Source organism: Manacus vitellinus, unplaced genomic scaffold, assembly GCF_001715985.3.
Source record: "Manacus vitellinus isolate BGI_N305 unplaced genomic scaffold, ASM171598v3 scaffold_85_pilon, whole genome shotgun sequence".
Lineage (NCBI taxonomy): Eukaryota > Metazoa > Chordata > Aves > Passeriformes > Pipridae > Manacus > Manacus vitellinus.
The window spans coordinates 691,022-712,501 of NW_021940845.1; the positions used below are offsets into that span (position 1 = coordinate 691,022).

The following is a 21,480-nucleotide window of genomic DNA, read 5'->3' on the forward strand; positions in this document are numbered from 1 at the left end:
ACACTGCCTGGAACTACATGTTTGAATAAGACTCGAATCAAAATGTTTATGGGAAGTGGATTGAATTCAGCTGCTTCCTCAATGAGCTTTCTGGAAAGATCCTGGATGAGCCTTCCCAATCCATTAGTACAGAATATTACATGTGCACAGACATGGAACTGACAGCCAGACATCTCTCTTGGGAATACTGTAATTCTTACGTGGCCCCACAGTAGGAATTCCGGGTTTCTGTAACCAAGTTTCTCCTAAAATCCTTTTATTTTCTAACGATCCCTCACTGGAAATGCAATCTCAGCGAGCCAGCAGAAGTTTCAGAGCGTTTCCACTCAAAGGAAACGTGATAGTTTTCTTTTTGCACATCACTGTTTATCTGTCTGTGAAAGGACAAACCTTTGGGCAATTCCTGACTCAAAATTTTAAAGATTTCAAAACTGTCCAAAATATTATTATACAATATTCAGATAAGGTAAAAATGCTCCAATGGCTAAACGAAGGAATTTGATGCTAATACAGTGGAAACACAATCCCAGATTTTCTTCAGATAGTGGCTCAGTTTACTTTTAACATTGTTGACTTGGGGATTTTATTTTATCTTTTATGATCCCTGATTTCTTTTTTTTTTTTCCTACTTCTAACTTAAAAAGTAAGTCCATGCTATTAATTTATCTTTTTTTATTTTGGTAATTCCCTATATCAGTCACCTACTTGGTTGGGGTCCCAGCTGGAGGGGGCAGCTGACCAATGCCCTGTTTCTCCAAAGCAGCCTTCTGGCTGGGAAGCAGCACTATGGACCTTCTGGCTGGGATGGAACAGTATGGACCTTCTGGTTGGGAAGTAGCACTATGGACCTTCTGGCTGGGATGGAACACTATGGACCTTCTGGCTGGGAAGCAGCACTATGGACCTTCTGGATGGGATGGAACACTATGGACCTTCTGGCTGGGATGGAACACTATGGACCTTCTGGCTGGGATGGAACACTATGGACCTTCTGGCTGGGATGGAACACTATGGACCTTCTGGCTGGGATGGAACACTATGGACCTTCTGCCTGGGATGGAACACTATGGACCTTCTGCCTGGGATGGAACACTATGGACCTTCTGGCTGGGATGTAGCACTATGGACCATCTCCTGGGGTTTCAGGCTGGAGACATCCAATCCTGACGTAATAAAGGAAGAAATACGGGTGGCCCCACTTGGGATGTAGCAGGCCTGGAGTAAACCCTCTTCAGATCTCGTGCCCAGAGCCCCAGACCAGACTGTTGAGGTGTTCCCTCAGTCCCCATGACCCAGCTGAGCTGCTCTGTTACAACAAAGTGGTTGTGGAACATGGGCTTGAACATCACCAAGGTTGAAGGAGGGGATTGTCCTGCTCTGCCACCTCGAGTCCTTGGGGGCAGTTTGAGGCACCACAATAGGAAAAAGATCTAAAGCTGTTGGAGAGTGTCCAAAGAAGGGACATGAGGATGGTGAAGGGTCTGCAGGGGCCACATGAGGAGTGGCTGAGGGCACTTGGTGTGTTCAGCTGCGCGAGGCAAGAGAGTGAGACACTTTCGACGCGGCCAGTATCTACTCTGAACCTCCTCGGAGATGAGTATGCCAACTGGCATGCATGATGGGTGGAGAGAGAGCAGGGAGGTTGCAGGGTTGACTCTGAGCCTCTGGTCATCTGGGGGAGCAGGGGACGACTCCAGGGAATGGCTTGGAGCTGTGTCCGGGCAGGCTCAGGTTTGGTTCTCAGCAAAAGGTTCTTCCCCAGAGGGTGGTTGGCGCACTGCCCGGCTCCCAGGGCAGTGGGCACAGGCCCAGGCTGCCAGAGCTCCAGGAGGGTTTGGACAACGCTCTGAGGGACAGGGTGGGATTGTTGGGGTGTCTGTGCAGGGCCAGGAGCTGGACTGGATGATCCCTGTGGGTCCCTTCCAGCTGAGGATCTTCTGTGATTCTGTGACCTCAATGGCCAGTTCCTTGCTCCTCCTTTGGGTTACAAATATACTGAGCATGGTTCCTCATCCCACACACCCAGTCAGGGGTGTCCTGAATCCCAGTTGCTCAGCTATGAGCAGCACAAGGAAGTGATAATATCGCCCCAAATCTTCCCACAATGGGACCAAAGCAACATTCCAGGCTGGAGCTTGAAGGACATCAAGCACAAAGTCCCCACAAGGTCTCGTGGGGCACAAACTCTGAGCAGGTCACAGCCACTAACCCACATGCTGAAATTTTAGTACTTCTGGGATTTTAGTGTGATAAATCCTGGTGTCTCTTGGATATTTCCACCCCCAAGATCCATGGTGGGAGGTGACAATTCATTATTGCAACTCTAGAATGACAAATACCTGCACACCTTTACCCCCCTAACCCTAAACTACACATCTTCTCTTTGTATTTCTTCTTGTCTCCTTCAGGATTTGTCTGAATCCTCACAAAATTCAGCATTAAACACTTTGTTAGTTGGATTAGCCCAGGGGATGCTGGTAATTGCAGGATTGTTAGGGCTGCTTTTCATTCCCAATCACTCTGTCAGAGATGCTTTCACACACAGAATCCTGTAATTTTCCTGGGAGTGGGCTGGGCATAAACTCCTTGCTAAGCTGAGAGATGTCTTTTTCTATAAAGTCAATTACTGTAGAAAATCCACTAATACAAAGGCCATAATGCAATTATTTGGAATTGATTTCTTATAAGCTTATGAATAGACATTTGGGCAAGTTCAAGTTTGCTGAGGGAGTTTATAATAATAGCTGTCACATTTACATTAGCTTTTCATCCCAGGAGATTTCAAAGCACTCTACAAATCCTGAACTCACATCCCTAAAGAGGAAACATGGCCCAACGCCCACGTGCCTTTTGCTCAGGAAATCTGCATTTAATTCCCCCTTTCACCACAGCCTTCCAGCACAATCCTTCATGAGTCTCTCAACTGCTGCTACAAAACAAGAAAAAAATGGTGTGCTCCTTCTGCAGGGTGGTGGGGGGAGAGACACCACGGGGGCTGCAGGGTGGGAAGGTGCAAATCCAGGTGAGGAGGCAGTGACTGGAGCAGCCTGGTCCAGTGGAAGGTGTCCCTGCCCATGGCACCTGGATGGAACGACACAGTCTTTAAGTCCCTTCCAAGCCAAACCATTCCACGGTTCTGTGAATGTGGAAGGGGTTCATTTAGACCAAGATCAGCTCTTAGGATGAGAACCAGCTGTTCCTGACTTGCTCTTGTAGAACACAGATGCTGACTCAGCTGGTCATCTGAGCTGAAGCCCTTTGATAAAACTTGGGATGCCAGAGGGGAGGATCAGTCCTACCTGCCTGCCTGAAATGGGAGAGATGTCCCACTGGATTATAAAGGAACCTAAGAGGGAAGAAGGTGGATTTAGCCTTGCAGCTTTGCACAGTCTGAAGTTCCTCCCCGACACGCCATGGAAGTCCCAGCAGTTGATTCTGAGCTGTTGGCACTTTGATTTTCAGCAGCAAAGCCAAGTGATGATGATAATAATAACCACAGGGATGAGCCCTGAGTGTTTCCAGGAGGATGGAGGCACCTGCCAGAGAACCAGGGAGGAAGGAAGCAAAGGGATGACAGCCAGATCCCAACCATGTGGCACAGATGGCCAAAAATATGGTTCATTCCTATTGGCTTCTGGTGCACTTATGAGAAACTTGGTGTGTGTGGAACTCCAGAGCTGCCCAAAGGCAGAACCTGCACAGGAAAATAGGAATGATGACAGGGAGAGGCTCGGGTGAGGCTGTCAGGGTTATTGTTGGCCTCTCCCAGCCAGTGCAACCTGGGGCTAGGAGAGATTTCACTAAAAATCTCAATAAAGGCTCCCAAATAAACCTCAGGCTTATATTTCCCGTACAATAACCACATTCTGCATGTCTGTGAGGAACAAGGAATGATGCTTTTATTTATTTCTCCCTTTCACTGATATGAGCTTCATGTAAGATTGCAGACCAGGCAAAGCAGCATCAGCACAGACAGGACTGTGCTGAAACAAGTCCATTTTTCTCCTGGCACCCCCTATATTTATTTGGCATCCTGGTCTACTCTTTTTGAATTTTTTCAGAGTTGCAGTGGACATAAAACTCAACCTGACCCTTCTTAATTTATATTCGCCTCAGTTCATGCCATTTGAAGAATAGTTTTCACATTCTAAGTAGACCAGATAATAATTAATAGAGTAGATAATTGCACCATCAAGCTGGTCGTTTTGCTGGAGTGAGGATGTGCCACTTTAATATTTTAAAACCTCCCAGATTGTTTCAGACATATGGGGATTATATAATATTTACTGTGCCAGGCTGATGAAGGGCCAGGCTTAACTGAAAGTTATTGTAACCATGCCACTGTTTTTTAAGAGGGCCTGAGAAAATAGGCATTATAAAGAAATATTGACAGATTAAATAGATTCTATGATGGGAACTGGGAAATTGCTTCATTAAAGTGCATGCGTGTTACAACATTAGGCAATTATTAAATTAACAGATGGCAGAGGCTTCTCAGAGCTCTGGAAATGGATCCCAGCAGCATCCAAGTGATAAAGGGAAAGTCATATGCTAATGCAGGCAGGAATCTGAATCCCCCTCTCAATCACTGGCACGTGGGGATTCAGGGGATTAAAGTGATTCATTGATCTCCCAGCAGCAATAACAGCAATGAATCACCCAGGGATGGAAATCTGGGTGTTCCCCCACTCCCCCAGTTCAGAGTAAATTGGTTCCCAAAAGACTATTGTCCTGATTGCCCAGCCAGCAGAGGAAAAATAGTGAGGGAAGAGAGGGGAGCCAAAGAAGGTTAACTCACCAGATAGGGTAACTCACCTCTGTGCCCAGATCTCAGAGTCTGGGAATGCTCCCCTGGGATCCAGGAAAGCCCAGCTCACCTCTCCTCAGTCCTGGAGGGATCCCAGTTTCACTCTGCAGCTCCACACTTCCAAAGCACGGTCTGGAAGAAGCCTTTTGCAGCTCTGTTCCTTCCACTGGTCCCCTTGCTTGAGGGATTAAATCCCACTGGAGCAAAGCCTGGAAGGCTGGGGAACCATCATATCCCGAAACCTGCCAAGCAGCACATCCCTGCTGGCAGCAGGGGGGGGAAAACCTCCTGGGAAGGGGTGGTTGGAAGAGCCCTGGGGCAACTGAGACACATCCCTGTCCCTGCTCTGGATGGGGATGAGATTGAGCAGGATTTTGAGCCTGGGCTGAGCCCTGTGTGCTCCAGGACAGGAGCTCTGTGCTCCTTGCCCTTGGCATTTTTCTCATCAGTGAGGAATTTTTAGGCCCTTGTTAATTCCGAGAGCAAAAGCTTGAGAAAGGCTCATTAGCCTGGAGGTAGGAACAGGGCTTGGGAAGCAGCTTTGCTTCAGGGAACACTTAATTGTTTATACAAAGCTTCACAGTGCTGAAAAAGCCAAATTTACCGTGGGGGCATCCAGGCTGTCTCCTTGGACTGCCAATAGCCAGAGCACTTTCCTGGGCAGGTGATTGATCCCTTAAATCCCCTGAAGCAGAAAGAAAATTCAGATGACACCAACTTCTTGAGTAGTTTGTAACCCCAGGCCTCCATTTTCAGCATGGAAAGTTTTGCATTAAATGCAAAACTGTGCATTGAGCCACAGGAAATATTTAAGAGTTGGAGTTTTGGAAGATGGAGAGTGAGTGTTGTTTCAGCTCTCCAAAGTTCTTTGAAAAACTTTGGGTTTGGCTGTCACATGGGATAATAAATCAATCATTCCCACCATTTTAGCAATTGCCCCCTTTTTAGACTTAATTCATCAGAACTGGAACCCTGGAGTTAAATTCAAACACAAGGTAGCTGCTTCATTGTTCTGGACCTCTTAGTCTCTAGTAATTTCCAACACTATGAAATACAAGTAAAATTCCCCTTTTTGCAATTCTTTTTCCCCCTGCTGGCAGTGTCTGGTCTGCACACAGAGCTCCCCTGAGTGGCAACAGGGAACATGTCACTGACCTGCAATAATTGTTTTCAAGAATTAAATAGGTAATGAGTGGTTGGTGGGTTTTGTACCCACAGCCTGATGGTCATCAAACATCTCAAAAGTAGCCTGGAGAGAAAGGTTAACTTTCAGAAATGGTTCACACAGGTAATAATAAGAATTCAGATATAATTGAAGTGCACAAGGGGACACATCTTTGTGGGCTCAGGAATCTGCTACTTGACAGCAAGAACAGCTGAGCTGGAGAATATCACAGACTATCAAAGAAAACCCTTTAACACCATCATTGAGCACTCACAGGGAAATAAATGTTAGAACTGAAATCATAGAATGCAATCAGAGAATATCCTGAGTTTGAAAAGACCCCCAAAGACCATCCAGTTCAACTCTGTCCCAGTACAGACACCCCAACAACCCCACCCTGTCCCTCAGAGCATTGTCCAAACCCTCCTGGAGCTCTGGCAGCCTTGGGACTGTGCCCACTGCCCTGGGGAGCCTGGTCAGTGCCAACCACCCTCTGGGGGAAGAACCTTTCCCTGAGATCCAACCTGACCCTACCCTGACACAGCTCCAGCCATTAGTATCTTATGTATTAACTTAGATCTCCTGATTTAAAGATGAGCCAGAGCTTGGCTTCAAACTCTTTCCCTCTCTCAGGCAGTGACTGGTGATACATTATCTGTGGAGAATGATATGGAAAACAAAGACACTTGGGATATTTAGGGGCCAAAGTCCTGTGGTGATGTGGAATATTTAGGGGCCAAAGTGGTGACATGGGAACTCAGGTACACCAAGGGCCAGATCCCCAAAGGCATTTGGGGGTTAGAGGTGCAGAGGGACTCGGGTTGGTCAACAGCCACTGGGGAAAAGGATGCTTTTAAATCCAGTTGCAATGGGTGTGGAAGGGCAGAGATGCAGGTCAGAGGTCTCAGCCTGTGATGTGAGAGCTGTGGGAGGGGAGGGGAGGGCATGTGAGGGGCTGTGAGCCAGTTTAAAGGAGCCCAAAGTGACTTAGGAAATGAGGGGCTGTGAGCCAGTTTAAAGGAGCCCAAAGTGACTTAGGAAATGACTTTCACACCCCCCCCCCCCCCAGCAGCACAGTCCACAGCACTGGCTCCCAAAGGTTTTCCATCTCTACCCAGAGCTAAAGTAGAATTCACAGGCTGAAGATGTTTGAAAACTTCTGGTCCAGCCCATTTGGAAGCCTCAGATTGCAGCAAGAAGGGCAAAACAACTGTAATGATCCTACTCTCCAAAGAAATCAGTCATGCTTCCAGAGAAAGCAAAAATTGAATTGGGCATTATGAAAAATTCTCTGTGTAGCTGCAACTACAACCCAGATAATTCACTTAGGCTAAATATACGACTGTAATTGAAAAATCCAAATAAGGTATGCATATGCATTGATCCATATGATTTAAATCAAGCCATAAAACATCAACATTATCCAGCAAAAGCTGCTGGAGAAACGGCAGCCAAGCAGAATATGAAATTCCAGGGAGACCATTGCACTGGCTGGGAGGAGGACTTAATTGATTTTGACAAAGAAACCTATTTGCTGTTTAATTGATTCCTACTCTAAATTCACAGCACTTTCAGACCTAGCAGAGAGAAGCAGCAGAATAGTGATTACCCAGAGCAAATTACAGCTGGCCAGGTCCAGAATCCTTCAGGTCCTGGTAATTCTCTATTTACCAAATTACTGCCGTGGATTTTCAGAGGAACACTGAAGTGTGCTCGTGTAAGCTCACAAATCACTCAGAGCTACAGGATGATTGAAAGAGCTACTCAGGCCCCCAGAAAGACCTCGGGGAAGCAGTAAACATCCACACTTTATTCCAAAAGTATCCATGCTCTCCTGCACCTCGTTTAGGTCAGTGGGAGCTGTGTTTGCTGGGAAGGAGGGGTCCCAAATTGTGCCAGGGCTGTAAAACCCACTTGGGACCCTTCTCAGCTTTGATGGGTGTCTGTGCCACACTTCTCCAGGAGCCACCACGACCAGACTGGCCTCCAGTCCTTCTCCCCTGCTCCTGGAGGAGGTTCAGCAGCCCCAGGAGGGGCCCCACATCTGGGTACAGCTGTGGAACCCCAAGTTACACTGGAACCCTCAGGGCTGCCCTTCTCACATCCCTGGTACCTTCCCAGGGACTTCCCAGGCATCACTGAGCCTTCACCTTCACATCAGAGAGGGGGTGAGAACGATTTTCTCCCCATCTTAAAACACAGGATCAAGCCCTGCAAGTCAGGTGCTCCCTCAAACAGGAGTCCTTTTGGACAGTGATGGTGTGGAGGTACAAACAACATCAGTGGGAATGGGAAAAAGACCTCAGAAATTAGTCAGGACCTCAGAAATAGGGAAAAGACCAGAAATGGGAAAAGGATCTCAGAATTCTGCTCTCTACAACTACCTGGAAGGAGGTTGTGGTGAGTGGGGGTCATCCTCTTCTCCCAGGCAGCAATAGGATCAGGGCCTCAAGGTGCACCAGAGGAGGCTCAGGTTGGATATTAGGGACAGTTTATTCCCTGAAGGAGTGGTTAAGCACTAGAACAGGCTGCCCAGGGCAGTGGTGGAGTCACCACCCCTGAAGGGTTCAAAAAGTGAGTGGGTTTCACAACACGGTTTAGTGGCCATGGTGGTGTTCAGTCAAAGGTTGGTCTCCATCATCTCAGAGGCCTTTTCCAACCTTAAGGACCCCGGGATTGCCAGGCTCCCCAGGAATGTGCTGCAGAGCTGCCAGCACAGCTCACACAGCCCCTGCCAGCAGGGCTCCTGGGCTGGGGCTGTGCTCTCACGAGGATGCTCCATTCCTCCTCCCAACCCTGGAAGCACAAAGGAGCACCCACAGGGCATCCCCTCCCTGCTGGTTAAGCCCCTGTTTCCCTGGTGCCTCCCTAACAGTGACCAATGGACTCACAGGGGAGGTTTTTCAATTTGAAAAATCCCCTCTCATTTCAGAAATCATCCTCCCCTGAGCTCGGCCATCTGTCACACGGGGCAAGGCAGAGCTGGCACACTCCTCTTCCACAGGGAAGCAAATGTCCAGGGAAAGCCAGGATAGAAACATGGCAATTACAGCCTGCACAGAGAGAATAAATCACTGGCTTCGCTTCAAATAATTAAAGGAAGGAAATTTAAAAGTCTTAAGAGGCAGGTTGGACCTAGGAAAATATTATCATTACCTGACAGGAGGTGGTAGCCAGGTGGGGGTTGGTCTCTTCTCCCAGGTAACAAGTGACAGGACAAGAAGAAACAGCCTCGAGTTGTACCTGGGGGTGTTTAGGTTGAATATTAGGAAAAATATTTCATGGAAAAGGTTGTAAAACATTGGAACAGGTAGCCCAGGCCAGTGCTGGAGTCACCATCCCTGGAAGTGGCCAAAAAATGTGTGGATGTGGCACTTGAGGACGTGGTGGTCGTGCTGGGTTAATGGCTGGGCTTTAGGATCTTAAAGGTCTTCTCCAACCTCCTTGACTCTGTGATTCTATGATTACTATCAATACTTTGGGGCAGACCTTATTCTTCCAGGGTTTGAACACTTCTTCCACCTCTGATGCCAGGAGTGACCTCTCAGGGAGGTGCCCTGGGAGGGAGGGACAAGGCTGGGGGGAATGGGCAGCACAGGAAGACCCAGAGCCCTGGATCCATTCTGAGGCTGCTCTTGCAGATGCTGCAGGGACAGAAGTGGCCCAGAGCACAGGCTGAAGGTCTGACCTCAAACCTCTGTCCAGGGGGGCTTTTCCAGAAGCCAGAAAAGTTTTCTCTGACCCCTGGGAAACGCTGAAACCTCCTCCAGCTCCACCAACTCCGGGAATGTGGATGACAAATGACAACTGTCCAGACTGACCTTTTGCAAGCTCTCCCCTAATTAAAAGCAGGATGCTGAGAAATGATTCATCCTCACCACAGATGTGGCCTGAGGGACCACATTAGGGGACTGAGTGCTTTGGTGCATCCTTGCAGGAAGATATCAGTGGACCTGAAGGCTCTCCTGGAATTCTCACCTCCCTCCTCCAGAAAAGGAGCCTCTGATCTGATCCAAGAGAGAAACAGCCTGAAAATTTCCTTCCTGCTTCCAACAGAACAACTTCCCAAACCCAACAGTGTCCAATCAAATGAGAAGGAGCAAAGGGGAACAGGGTTTTGCTGGGAGCTTCACCAAGGTGCATTTCCAGCTGCATTCTTCCCACATCTCAGAGAGAGCAGGATGGGAAAATGAAGCTGTCAGACCAGTTTTCTTGCACAAATACTGACCTGGGTGTCACTGACATGATCTCAGAATGGTGTGGGTTGGAAGGGACCCTCAAGATCATCTCATTCCACCCCCTGCCATGGGCAGGGACACCTTCCTGTTACTCAGAGTCCCATCCAACCCCTTGGACACATCCAGAAAAGTCATGGTAGGAGTTTCCCAAGGAGAGGAGCTCTGAGTGATCCAGCTACATGAGAAGGGATAACCAGGCCCATTATGGGAAAGGCTGGACCCCTCCTCCTCCTCCCTGTGGTGCTGGGGCAGGGGGGGATGTCTGACAGGGGTCCTGGCAGCCCCTGTTCCCCAGGAGGAGGAGCTCCAGAAGGAGGTGGTGGAAAGTCCTCCTGTTAAGTTTCCCTCATCCAGGGGGCTCCAGCACCCCCAGGGAGGGGGATCCCCAGCCAGCAAATGCCCATGGAATCCCTGCCTGTTGCCTTTCCCTCCAGCTCTGAGGAGCTCTCCTTTCCTTTCCAGGCTCCTTAACAAATGCCAGCTCCTCCTGGTCATTATCTGCCAGCAGAACCAGGAGCTGAACCCCTAATTAGGGTGAGAAAGCAAAGTGGGATATTTCCCATGACAGCCCCCCAGCAGCTCCTGAAATCCCTGAGCAGTTGCAGCAAAGCCAGCAGTCATTCCCAAAAATCAGGGCTTTCATTTTGCTGCTCAGGTACCTCCTCCCTCCCCAAAACATCCAAAGAGAGGGAGGTCAAAAACAACAAGGAAAAAAAAAGCACCTTTGTGGTTTCTCTCCAAACTGAAGTGAGGTCCAGGGAGGTGATACCAGCAGTTTCTGTACTGTGTGTCTGATAAAACAGAGAGCCAGGCTCTCCTGGGAATTGGGGACTTTCTGGATCTGCCACACGTTTTCCCAGATTAAATCCACAGGCCATGAGTAAACCAAGTAGGGTCTCTCCATTTTTCCTGAGCAGGAAACTGTATTAGTCACACTAGAAAACTTCTATTTCTGAGAACTTCCACCCAGATCCTGGGAAAGCAAGATGCTAAAGAAATATTTTATGTTAAGGTGGGATGGGATTGTGATATGAAAGTGGCAAACAGATCTGAGAAAAATCAAGAAAAATTAAGAAAATCAAATGCATGTTCACATATCTTTTCAGTAATGATATATAGGCCTGATCTGAAAAAAAATGCATTAAATATATAATATTGAACAAAGTAAATATATTTATTAAGTAAGTTAAATGTATTCTATTCTTCAAGGTGAAGGAAAAAATGCACAGAAATGCACATTAACAGTCCCAGTTCACCCTGATGAGTGTGGCCCCTGCCAGCCCTCACAATCTTCCTGCTCTCCCAGGACCATCACTGCCCTTTTCCACCCTACAAACCCACCAGCAAATCTTCTCCTAGAAGAAAAAGACCAGTTCTGTGTAAAGGTGGCCAGAGGGGATGAGAAGGGCTCAGGATGAGAGGTGGGAAGCCATCCCTAGTCCTGCCAGCACACGAGGGACACATCTCCACGTGGCCCAGCAGGGATCTGGGTAATCCCAGACACCCACAAGGTGGGTCATGCCCTCTCCCCCTAAATTTGTATTTATTTGATTCTAGTCTGGGCTTCAACTCTTTGTTTTAACCATCTGTGCCTGACACTCCCCAGTAAACTGAAGGTTGTTATTCACCACCCATCCTTCAAAGCCCTGCCAACCCCCAGGACAGCAGCACTGCAGGTGTTGATCCTGCTGTGTTCAAAGGGTGCTTTATGGATCACCCAGCAGCAGCTTTGCTCTGGGAATATTTACGTGGGAGCAGGAAAGGAAAACAAATTTTAAAATGTCAAAATAAAATTAAAAAAAAAACAAAACAGGTTTTTTTCTGCAGTTGGGTGAGCAGAGTGTGCAGCAGGTGACAGAGGTGTGGGATCTGCCAGAGGGACAGCCCTGCTCCTTCCTGGCAGGGATGGAGCTGGCACTGAGCTCTTATTTAGGTTACAAGTGCTCTAAGGCTTTGCAGCAAGACTTGCCAACCCTTGCTAGTGTGCCTACAGTAAGAGGGATGTCCCATCAAAATCCAGAATTCTGGAATAACTTAGCTCTCAGCCCTTTTCTTAGGGAAAGCACAATAGGACCAGGAGGGTGGAATGAGATGGTCTTGGAACAAGATGGTCTGTGAGGTCCTTTCCAACACAGAATCATAGAAGGGCCCATGATCCACAGTCCAGAGCATCCAGTTCATCTCATTCCACCCCCTACCATGGGCAAGGACACCTTCCACCAGCCCAGGGTGCTTCAAACCTGGCCTTGGACACTTCCAGGGATGGGGCAACCACAGCTTCTCTGGGCAACCTGTGCCAGGGCCTCCCCACCCTCCCAGGGAAGAATTTCCTCCCACTATCCAATCTATACCTCCACTCCTCCAGTTTAAAACCATTCCCTCTTGCCCTATCACAGTGCAAATGCTCAGGACCACCCCAAATCTGATCCTTTCCTGCTTTCCAACCCCTTCTCCAGTGGCCAAACCACCAGTGAAGCACAAACCCCTCTGCTGTCTACAGCTGAGGCTCATTTACCCTCCTCTGTGTCCTGGTTCAGCTTCACCAGGAGGATCAGAGGATCCAGAGCATCACAGACTGTGTGGGGACCAGCAGGAGGGGACACAGCAACACCCACAACAGGACACGTCACAGGCAAAGATGTTTCCAAACCATAAACTCGCTTTTTTTCCCCTCCACAAAGTGGCAGGTGTTTCCAATCAGTCTCTCACAAGGTAAACACGGGATTTGTTTTGTAATTTGTTTAGCAAACCTTGTATTTTCAGCTGTAATTACCCCATCAAGGCAGCTAAATGGAGATGACATTTAAAGTGACCTTCAGCTTCCAGCTGCAACATCCATCCCCCGGGAGGGATGGAGCAGGAGGGGAGGGAGCACAGTGCTCCCAAGGTAAGAGGTGCCTGGGAGCTGCCAGCCAGATGTTCCTGCAAAATCAGCCAATGCAAGGTGGTTTAGGGAGGACAACACGCTCAAAACAGAACTGTCTGGTTTTTCTGTGAGGCAAAGGTCCCCTGTAGGGTGCAGGCAGGTGGTATTTCCTCAAATGGAAGAGCTCAAGATGCCTTTCCTCATCGGGACTCCCTGAAAAACCAGGGTGTGGGATGACACCACCCTGCAGGATGGTCCATGCAGGAGTGGCTATATGCAGTGCACATATTTTGGTGTTCCTCTTGCAAAGGAATACAATTTTCTCCATCACTTACTTGCCAATGGGCAGGAAATTTTGCCTTGCATTAAGACACTCAGTGAGACAACTTGCTCAGGTACCTGCACGCAGTGCCTTTAAATTAAAAGGAGCCTCTAGTTCCCTGCCCTCTGGTTCCTCTCCAGTCTTCTCCCCCTTGCCCAAGTCCTGCCCTAGGTGAGCCTTTCTCTGTACAGCACCCCTGCTCTCTGCACCAACCTACCAGATACTCAGTTTATCTCTCTTTCCATACTCACTGCATACTCACCTTTAATCCCAACCCACTGGTTTTCCATCCAGCCTCTCACCCGCTCTCTGTTTGTCTCCCCAGCCCTCCTGGTGTCTCCTCTTCCAGCTCCCTCACACTTCCCTGTTCCTCCTGTCCCCAGATTTAGCATCCAACTCCTCCCCACCTTTCCCAGCTGTTTCTTGCCCTCACTTTGCTTTCCCAGATAATCCCCTTTAAACATCTCCCATCCAGGGCACATGGGGAGATCCAGGCAGGAATTTTCCTGCCTGCCTCCTGCACTAAGCTCCTGGCAGTTTATGAAGCAAACTTAACAAAAACAGGCATTAACAAAGCCCCACACTGAGGATGGTATAAAATCCAGCCACGTCAGCACTCAGCAGGTTAATTATCCCTCCAGATCACCTCCCCTCCACATTCACTGCTGGGGAAGCTCAAACCATGGCTGGATCTAAATAAATACGAGAATCAGTATTAAGTCAATACTGCAAATGAAGTGTTCCTGCCAATGGATTTTCTTCCCAGTGCCCAGAGTCATCTCCACAGGGTAATGACTTGCTGGATCTGCAGGAGGTGCTGGGCCTTGTTTGCTGCAGGAAAAGGGCAGCTGGGCCATCGATCAGGTCAGGGGCCTGTCAGCCCTGGAGGCATCAGGGGGTTTAACAAGCCCTGCAAAGCCCACATTGGAACTGTCACGAGTTCATGCTCCTTCATGTGAGGCAGCTGGAAGCAGATTTATTGACCCCCTTCCCTCCCCCAGCATCCAGAGGGTATAGAAGGAAGGAAAGCAAAGGAATGCTGTCCAGCTCAAAGCCTTGCCAGGACCTGCCAGAAGAGGCCCCTTGTAGGAGCTGCTGAATGAGGGAAGAGTTGAATGCTGACACCAGCAAATATTTTAGCTGGAAAAGCATTGGATGCTTCAACGGGGAGGGCACTGCAAAGTGATGGTACTGGAGGCACCTGTGTCCTCATCCAGAAAATAAACTTGTATTCTGAAGGGCTCCTAAACCTGCCCTGCTCTCCCCTGATCAGGTCAGAGTGGCACAATCCAGCTCAGAGCACGGGGAAGCCCCTCCAGGTTTCTCTCCCATGCTCAGAGACACTTGGCTTCCTCCTCTAAAGCAAGGAGAGGAGAGGGAGGGCACAGGGAGGGTTCACTGGGAAACCAGAGCCAAGTGCTAACCAGCAAAACCAAGTTCCTGCCTGCCCACATTAGCCAGAAACAGGAGGAAAACCCAGCAGAGTAGGTCCCACAGTCCATCTTTGCTCCCACACTGGCCAGTCACAGCATCTCTGTGTTCCAGCACTGAGGGCAGCAACTCCACCCTGTTCCCATTGCAAATTAATTCCCATAAGCTCTGAAGGTCTTCAAGTTCTCCAGCCACAGGGACTTAAGGTGACACAGAAACTGGAATTGGCCAAGCAGCCCTTCAGGGAGGTCACAGACCTCTTTTTAAACCCAGTGTATTTTACATCAAGCAATATCACAGCTGTTGTAGGAGAGGTGACAATATCCAAGCACCACAAGAAACACGGAAGCGACAAGGGGAAATTAAGCTCCTTGCAAGCAAACAGAGAGGTTTTTACCTTTCATCAACTTGCTGAGAACTTCAGCTTCCCAGTTTATTGCCCTCCTGACAAAGCTGCCTGGGAAACCCTCCTCAGGCAGCTCCCCCTGCCAGGTGGGGCCAAGGTGATGTGTTGGTTAATGCCTCTTAACTCCTGAGGAGTGACAGCCTGTTGGAGGGGTGCCCAAGGGAGCCTTCACCCAACACCAGCACATTCCCTGACCTACAGGGCAGGCATTTGAACAGTGAACAGCAGGGACTGAATAAAGAAAGGCAGAAATACATGAACATGAAAATTAAATAATTAAAATGTTAAGCAAAACTGGCAGGGGGAGATGGTGGCACCCACCAAAAGTGAAACAAGGAGCAAGTGGCCCTGTGATTGCATTTAAAATTCAAATCAGCCCATAACTGAGCTGGCACATGGGGCCACAGCACAAGCAGGGAGGAACAGCAGTAGGGGAGAGTAAGATATAATCACTTGGCCTATAATTAACAGAATCAAGGAACACTCCATCATTCCCAGGGGCTACTGAGAGCCAGAAGAGACACCTCAAGGCATGTCTTCCCTGCCAAGGTGCTTGTTTAGGGTTGTCACACTACCAACATACTTCTTATTTCTGTCCAAAATTACTCAAAAATAAGCATGGATAATCAGACAAACAAGCTTGGATAAAATGGAGAACACTCTGGACACTTTCCCAGAGCTCAGAGGAGTTTCCATCCTAAACCCTGCAGAAAGTCAGTCCACTCATCACTCTCAGCTTCTTCCCACCTTTATCCCCCTGCTGTCTCTGCAGTAAGGATGAGAGCAGAAGATCAAATAAGAAGAAAACCAAACTATTCCCATCTGTGACTGGCCTGAGAGTTTGCCCTTTCTTGTTTGGTGTGGTGTATCTCCATGACTCCTCAATCCCTGGAGATTAAGCAAGAGGGAAAACACACTTAAAGGCTCCCACTCAGCCCCTTCTTCTCAAGCAGAGCTTTAGGAGTTGCTGTGAGGACATTTCAGCCCATTTTGGGTCTTCTGCTACAATCTCCATGGCCTACAAAAGCCTTGCAGGTGCTGGGCTGTCCATCACCAGCTCCAGCACAGGGAGATTCCAGCCACACACAGCATTTGAATTCCCAGCTGCAGAGGGTCCCAGAGCTGTGGGCTCTCAAGGTACAAGCAGTCAGAGTCCACAGGAAAGAGATTTAATGAGTAAACAAGAACAAGCCCCAGTGATCCATGAGCAGGAGCAGCAGGATTTGCTGGGCTAAGCACTGACTGACACAGCTCAGATCAATACCAAGTGCAGGCATACCCTGCTATTCCTCAAAATTCACTTCTAACCAGGCAAGTTCAACAGCAGGATTCAGAATTCCCAGGTGGCAATGCACAACCTTGCCAGTGAGAAGACAACACACAGTTTGTTTCCCACCAAGCAGCAAGACTGGCTGCAGTGTCTCCACTTCCCACCCTACAAGTCCAGCAGGAGTTACATGGATCAGAACTGCATCTGCCCCCGAGCCCTTTTCCAGAGAGGAATCCCTCTGCAGCAATCAGAGCACTCAGGGGAGAGGTGACCCCTGCAATTTATCTCTCAGATCTCAACAGTACCTTGGCCTGACTACTTGAATTGCCTCATTATTTTGCCTTTAACACAAACTGGTTGCTACATGAGGAAGACAATTGTCTGATACCAGCCATGCTGAGCTCAGGGAATTAAGATCCAAATCTTTACTTCATCAGAAGGTTGTGTTGCATTAAAGAATCACTGTTGCCAAACCCCAGAGACCCCGTGGTCCTGCCTCAGCACAGTCATTGCACACAGAAAATGTAGGAGTGTTGTTAGAAGAGTGTTGACTCCTATGTAAGAGGGGAGAAGTTCCATGTCTTCAACTCTACAGTTCCACCTCTTCTAGTTTTCTCTGCTCAGTCCCTGTTTCTGCCCACTGTGGAATAACAACTTCAGTTGTACTCACATGGGAGCAGATTCCACTTCTTTCCTTGAAGACAGAGAGAGGAGAAACAAGGAGCAGAGCTTTTCTTTCAGAAGTTCCACAGGCACTTGGGTCCATCAGCCTTGGCCACAGCACTGTCTGGCCACTGAGCTCTACAGCCTCTTCCAAGGAGAGTCACACACGGCCTTCGAGGAGCTCTGAGCTCAACAGAAACACCTGGTCAGGAGAGGTCAGTGCTGACAGCAAACATCTCACCTGCACCCTCGTGACACTCCATCAATGAGGCCACCCCTGCCCCAGGCAGATACTTCTACATCCTTCTGTCCCATGGAACTGAAACCTTCCCCAGGTTAGTAACAGCTACAGGAGAAGAATTAGACCTTGGAGGACTAATGCCAAGGGATGCCAGGGTTCTGACAGCTCCCCACAGCTCCCCCAAGCACAGCAGAGTGCCAGCAGGGCCTCCAGGCCAGGGAGAGAGAAGGAATTACAGCTTCCTACTTGCCAGGACAGCAGCAGGACTTCCCAGCTGCAATCCTCTCTGTAGCACTGAGTGCTCTCCCCTTCCTGCATCCCTGACTGCACTGTCCCAGCACCAAGGACTAGACTGGAAGAGCACAGTTCACATCCACTGAGCAATACTCACTCTTACAGCCTTTGTCCAAGAGAGGCCAGGGACAGAGTGTTTTTGTATGCAGCAGTTTTATTTTAAGCAATTAGAACCCAATACAAGTAGCTTTTAGGAAGACAATTCTTTACACTGTGTATTAGCTGAGGGTTTAATACCAACAGCAATCATTGTTTTGTCCTTTCCATGAGGGTGGTGGAAGCTTCCAGATGCCCTGCTCCTGCTGTCTCTGCCTTCTCCTGTGAGGATTGATCCTCCTGGGAGGGCTCCTGCTCCTCCTCCTCCCGGGGGGAAAAGGGTCCCACCAGCCAGGACAGAGGTGTGTTGTTCTTCAGGTAATCCAGCAGCTCCTCCATGTACTCCTGGATCACAGCCAGCTTCCTCTGGCTCTGGGCCAGCACACTGCTGGACAAATCTTGGAAGGAGTTTGCCACTGAGAACGCAGCATAAAGCTCCTTGATGGTACCAAGAGACTCTTTCACCTTGTCCTGCAGGCTGGAGGGAAGGCCTTGGATGGCAAACATCATTTTGCAGCAGGTCATTTGCAGCTGCTGTGTGATTCTGCATGCCATGAGCAGGGTCAGAGACTCCATCTCCTGGGAGGAGGCAGGAAGGACAAGATCAGGAGGAAGTCAATTAAAATTTAAATATATATATAAGTCAAGGGGATGCCCAGATGCTTCCCTCCCCAGGAAGGTACCTCTGGCTCTGCAGGGCTTTCATCTCCACTCTCTTTGAGAAACTTCCTACTGCAGTCCAGCCACATCTGGTGTAGTTTCTCCTGCCCCTCCAGGAGCTTTTGACTAAATCCTTGCTTAAACACTTCAATCTGCAGCAGGGGAAGATCAGAGTGTCAAGACAGACAGATCAGCTGGTGAACAGCTCAGCTCTTCACCACAGTAATGAAGCTGAAACTAGACCAGCTCTCTGGTCCCCTCCTTCCAGGGACCTGGGCTGTACCTACCAGCTCAAGGATGCAGTGAAGCTGCCCCAGGGCCTCCCTCATCCCCTGCCAGACCTGCTTCACCTTGGCTGTGGAGTGCAGGTGGGCAGACAGGCGGAGTTCCTTGGACAGAGACCCCAACCTCACAAAGTACCTCCTCTGCTCCCGCTGCTGCTCCACGGGCATCGCGGCCGGGCCCTGCTCAGACACGGCCAGCCTGGCTGAGGGAAGAGGCAGCATCTGTCACTGACTGACCAGGCACAGCACAGGAAACAAGCATCACATCTTGGATTAGGAGCCAAGTACTCTTCAGCCCGGCCCTGGTACAGATTGGAAGTGTTCAGGTGTCCAGGGCTGGAGTGGACAAGGTCAGAGCAACCTGCTCTAGTGGAAGGTGTCCCTGCCCATGGCAGGGCCTGGGTGATCTTTAAGGTCCCTTCCAGCCCAAGCCATTCTGTGACTCTCTTATTTCCATTGGCCCTATTCCAGAGTAGTGGGCTGAGGAATGGCACTGACCATCCCCAGTCTAATGGTTCCCATTAGAAGTAGTCACACACACACACACCCCATTTCCTTACCTAGTTCTTCATTTCCAATGGGGAGAGAGTCCCCTTCTGCTCTCTCCAGCACAGCCTCTGCCCCACATCCATCTGTCTGTCCCACTGCAGAGTCTGCAGCCATGCCCACACTGCTGGTCACTGCAGACCTGGCAGCCTCCACACTGCTCTGAAGGGTCTCCTTGGTTACGTCCACCACCTCCATCACCCTGCTGCTCAGAGAACCCCTCACATCAGCCACTCTGGATGACACCAGCTCTTTTGTGTCAGAGATAATCTGGGGAAGAGGAGGAATATCAGATAAAGGAGCGGGTCACACAGCACACTGAGGTTCTGAACTGCACCAAGAGGCCAATTAGTACAGCGAGATAAGCATTTACTCCTGTAGGAGCCTGCACTCAGGGGTAGTTCCCCATATAAGAGCCTACTTCACTCCCAAGGTTAGAAATCCCACAAAAACAAGGCCACTCAGCCAGAGACAGCACAGCCTCAGATTCTTACCTGTTCCACTGGCTTTTGAAGGATTGGCAGCTTCTCCCCTAGTTTATCCAGGCCCTTGGAGGCATACTCGCTTGCTGCAGCAACTGAAGAGAGAACAAAAAAAAAGGGGTCAAAACTTGTTTTTCTGCAATTCCACCTCAAGTTCCGCCTTGCAAAATTCAGTTTAGGAAAGCCAACATCAGACCCCATCCCCAATCCTGCAGTGAGCAACCCTCCACCACACTGCTTGGACCGGGGCTCAGCTTCAGCCCTGTTCATAAGCCAGGAGTTGTCTTTTTCCTGTGGTGATGGGGAGGTGCATTCCCTCATCCCAGGACTCCTTCCAGAGCTGGAAGGAGCCAGAGAGCCCCTCGAGAGGCAGGTGCCAGGCTGCCCTGGCCCAGGGGGTTACCGTGAGGCTCCAGGGAGGCCAGCACTGGCTGCACACAGCTGGCTGTGGCGTCGCTCACGCTCCTCACTCCCTTCTCCGCCGCGTCACACACAGACCTGAGGTAGGGGTGGCTCTCCTTGGTGGAGGCATAAGCTGTAGAAACCACACCACAGGCAGAGCTGACCAAGGTCAGGTCAGCCACCTGCTTTACTGCATCCTAGAAGAGCAAAGAAAAAAAAGCAGCCATGAAGCTTTGAACACAGCCCTGCACTGCCAACACCATTCTGCCCCAAAACTGCCTGTCTGGGGGGAATTGTCAGCCACACAAGTCACTTAGTCTGGCTGACAAAGCAAGGCTTGGCTTACTTGCACACTTCCTTCAGTTTATAACTCAGTTATAGACTGAAGATGGGGAGCTTTGACATTTCTGGGATGGACCATCCCCTAAAGTTTTCCTCCAGCACAAGGCTACCCAAAGAACAGGTGGGATTTTGGGAAGCCTCAATACTTGAGTTCCCATATCCAGCTCATTTGGAATGGTTATTTAACAAACTGATATCCCAGAACTGAAGTGGGTTTAAGCTGACAGACTCTACAGCCTACAAAAAGTGTGCTGCTGGTCATGGGAGCAGAGCAGGTCTCAGGGATGCTGAAACATGGGAATCTTTCCATAGGAGCACTGTCTGCAGCAAGCCAGGAACTTGATTACAGAGTTAGAGAATCATCTTTCCTAGCCAAGACCCAGGCTAAATTGCTTAGACTAGGAGGTTATTTACAGGGCCTTTAGACCTACTTTTTTGGCTATGCTGCCACCCAGGTCTCCAGCAAAGCTACAGGGCACAGCCTGAGCACAGGAAACCCTCCTGCTTTTGTGGGGGCTCAGCTCCCCCCAGCCATGGCAGGGTCACCTGCTCGTACCTGCCCCCAGGAGCTGCCACTCCCCACATCCCACCTGGAGCACCCACCTCCTGCTCCTCCTCCTTCACTTCTGGGGAGCTCTTGGCCACCTCCTCTTTGTCAGGCATAGCAGAGGCCATGGCAGCTGGAATGCAAGTAGAACCAAGGTTTTTAGGAAAAGAGAGCAACCACTGAGCCTCCAGAGGGATCCCCCTTCCAGGGGTCATAAAAGAGAGAAGTTCTTTTGCTACCCATTAAGGGGAGACACCTAAAATGGTCTTACAGAAGGAGGGGATCTGTGCTACTTGCAAATCTACCTGGTATTTGAGTTTATGATAATCAGAGGAACAAGGAGAACAGTGTTTCCTCACCCAAGAAAACCTTTCTCAGAGACACCATAGTGCTTATTATCAATATATTTAGGGGAGGT

The 21,480-nt window shown here is 49.4% G+C and overlaps 1 protein-coding gene across 1 annotated transcript; it reads right to left on the reverse strand.

Moving 5' to 3' along the window:
* Positions 1-17,949: 17,949 nt before the first annotated feature.
* LOC103755183 (perilipin-3) lies at positions 17,950-21,190 on the reverse strand. The gene is made up of 7 exons (XM_008921099.3): positions 21,119-21,190; positions 20,175-20,370; positions 19,784-19,866; positions 19,304-19,559; positions 18,747-18,946; positions 18,483-18,611; positions 17,950-18,378 (listed from the first exon to the last, which is right to left on the reverse strand). Exons 1-7 carry the CDS (start codon positions 21,188-21,190, stop codon positions 17,950-17,952), a joined length of 1,365 nt encoding a protein of 454 aa, XP_008919347.2.
* Positions 21,191-21,480: the final 290 nt, after the last annotated feature.

Coding starts and splice junctions, on each gene's coding strand:
- LOC103755183 (XM_008921099.3), bottom strand. CDS start 21,190: ATGGCCTCTGCTATGCCTGACAAAGAGGAGGTGGCCAAGAGCTCCCCA. Junction 19,867..20,174: donor GGCCTCCCTGGAGCCTCACG/GTAACCCCCTGG, acceptor TTCTCTCTTCAG/TTGCTGCAGCAAGCGAGTAT. Junction 18,947..19,303: donor CATTGGAAATGAAGAACTAG/GTAAGGAAATGG, acceptor CTCTTCCCTCAG/CCAGGCTGGCCGTGTCTGAG.